The sequence below is a fragment of the Trichinella spiralis genome (genome assembly GCF_000181795.1).
Source record: "Trichinella spiralis strain ISS 195 chromosome Unknown Scfld275, whole genome shotgun sequence".
In the NCBI taxonomy this organism is placed as follows: domain Eukaryota; kingdom Metazoa; phylum Nematoda; class Enoplea; order Trichinellida; family Trichinellidae; genus Trichinella; species Trichinella spiralis.
Genome location: NW_003527214.1, coordinates 5,700 through 8,560, shown reverse-complemented (window position 1 = coordinate 8,560; position 2,861 = coordinate 5,700). Strand labels below are relative to the sequence as shown.

The window sequence follows — 2,861 nt, the reverse complement described above, 5'->3', positions numbered from 1 at the left end:
GTGGATTCACGGGCCGCCCGCCTGCTTGACCCTGTCACATGCGCACAGGGAACGATGGGCCAACGGTCATGCCAATCGACTCTACAGATAGGACTGGAGACAGCGGTGATAATTGAGAGAATGGGAGGAATATTGATGGGGATTCCATTCATTATGTGATCAAAATAATTTCTCTTTCACGCTGGTTTTTCTTTTGTAATATGCTATTTATTCGTTTTTAAAATGTGTGTTGCCTGGATGCACAAACGTTTTGGAAAATTGCCGACGAATAATAATTTCAAACTACCGGAAGGTGTGCATTTGGCCGACGGAGGGGGTTCTTATTAGTTCGAGCATGCAAACTAACACCCGATGGACTCGATTAAATAGGATAACTAGATGCTGATTAGTAAGTGCCACTTGACGCACAACGATTACATGAATGATTAGGATCGCCTCTTCGTAGATTCCTCAATGTCTTGTTCCTCCTCGTCCGCCTGACTGATGGCTGAACTCCATGAATTCGATTCCGCACGTGGAATAAGTGCTTCTTTTTTTTTGCTCTGCACCTTCTTCTCAAGCATGTTCACTCTGGCCCAACCGTAGCTAACATACACAATAACTACATTATCATTTGTTGTTGACTGACTATCCGTATTGCAGAATAGTTAAAAACAAAATCATTGTAATACTTGAATTTCAGGAAAAAAACTACAGTATGCCAAAACAAATCACAATATTAACTTGCACAAAAAAACAAAAATAAATTCTGAATGAATAATATGAAAATAATATTTAACATAATATCATTTGTTTTCGAAAAAATATGTAATAAAAAATCTCACATCTCCTCATCCGCTTCTTCTACACTTCTTTCAAAAACCAACGCCTCATATTCCTCCTCATTAATAGCACTGGAAATTTGTTCTTCCAATTTCATTTCTTTTTGAAAGCGCTGCCATTCCTCTTCTACAGTATTTCGAACATCAACTTTTCGGACCTTACAAAATGCAAAATTTTTTACAAAACAAAAACAGTCAAAAAAGTACATCATCAATACCTCAGCATCTTTATTTGGATCGTCAAAAAACCCTTCTGGCAATTCGGTCTCAGTATTCGAATTCAATTTACTAGTCTCTTGATCCATTTCCTCACCGACTACACTATCATCCGATTCGTCATCAACTGAAATATTGTCAACGAAGAATTGAAAAAATCGGTGTCCACTAGATGCAAAATGAACACAGTCAATTTTACCCTCTGCTACAGTGGACTGCTGATCGCCATCATTCTTGTCAAAAAAATCTTCAGGAAGTCTGAAATGGAATACTTTCTGCACGGTTTATTTTCAAAAGAAATATGACAAACTTGTACCCTTCCATTTCCGGCTGCGTTGCGTAAGAATTACCTACAAAAAATCAATTGCAAAAAAAGCTGATGCTGCCAAAAATTACCCTTCGCAATCTTCGTTGAAACTTCACATCCAGATGCTTCGTCCGCCTTTCGCTTTTCTGGCACCAAACCAGACCCGCTAGCTTTCTCTGCCGCCGCTTTTTCCTGCGCTGCTTTTCGAGCAATCAAATTCTAAAATATACATTTTTGGATAAATTGAGTGGAAAAAAGTGAAAACGTTCAAATTACATACATTCCGATGCTGCAGTCCTCGTACATGCGCAACCCAGCACTTTACGTTTCGTACTCTAGTATTGCATAGAGTGCAATGCAGAACTCCAGCAGCACCATACTTTGCGTACGGAGAATCGGTGGAAAACGGCATTTCTGCTGCAAAAAACCAGTAAATTAATTACATTATAATCGTCGACAATATGAAGTGAATCAACTCAGAAGCTCCGGATACTCACTATATATAGATATAAATAAATATCTATATATATATGGATATTTACTTATTTAATACAGTCAAACAGAGCCTTTCGGATTCACATAAAGGTTGAAAAGAAAATGCAAAAGCGAGTCAACTTACCACGACGACAGCGCGAATAACTACCTATTACACTGCAAACGAAAGCTTATATACTCAGGAACTGGCTGGTTTACTGTATTTGGAAAATTAAAAATCAAGATTATGAAATATAAAAGCATAATTCTAAAAACAAAACTCAACTATAAAAAATTCAATATTTAATTTAATAATTTTTTTCTTAAAATTATGCAATATTAGTGAAGTATTTTTTCGTAAAACTATAATTACGTGTCTACAGTTCACTCACGCTTTTTCTGATTGGCCAATTTAAATTTATGCAAATGCAAGCTATCTTTTAGTAAAAACTGGCAAAAAATTCTGTTCATCAAAGAAGTGAACAATTTTTTTCATCATACTTATGCACATGATACAGTATAATTAGTGGATGGAATTTGTGTTAAATTTTTTACTGCGGTAGATGTACGATTGGCAGAACGACATTCAAATGTTAGCTGATATAAAATTTACATGTTTGTCACAAAATTTGCATATCAATCCATCCAAATTTTGCATATGCAAACTACTTTGATTGAACACAGTTTACATATTTGTGACCATATTTCAAACGTAGACAATTGTAGTTAGGAATTTGTTTGTACGAAAATAATGCAGATAAGATAGATAGATGTGTCGAAAGTTGTAAAGAAAGCATCGTGAACGGGAGTTCTGGATTTTGAACATAAATATTCTTTTTCAATTCATATTTGTTATTATTAATTCAAAGAGCAATGTTTAATTGGCAGTGAAATTTCTTTTCTCTTTTTCTCACGTTTGACGGCGTACTGAAAACAGTGGCGCGTGACCCAGTTGCTTCTTCACGCTCAATGCCCAATAACGGAGTTGGCAACAACGAGGGATTTGGGTTGCATTTGTGATAACGCAACAATGCCTTAGTGTG

At 36.1% G+C, this 2,861-nt stretch overlaps 1 protein-coding gene across 1 annotated transcript; it reads right to left on the bottom strand.

Annotated features, from left to right (window-relative positions):
* Nucleotides 1–425: 425 nt before the first annotated feature.
* On the bottom strand, nt 426–2,404 carry Tsp_12615 (putative coiled-coil domain-containing protein 16). Its single transcript, XM_003370952.1, has 8 exons — nt 2,374–2,404; nt 1,625–1,761; nt 1,434–1,563; nt 1,348–1,387; nt 1,237–1,295; nt 1,040–1,164; nt 825–979; nt 426–585 (listed from the first exon to the last, which is right to left on the bottom strand). Exons 1-8 carry the CDS (start codon nt 2,402–2,404, stop codon nt 426–428), a joined length of 837 nt encoding a protein of 278 aa, XP_003371000.1.
* Between the last annotated feature and the right edge of the window lie 457 nt (nt 2,405–2,861).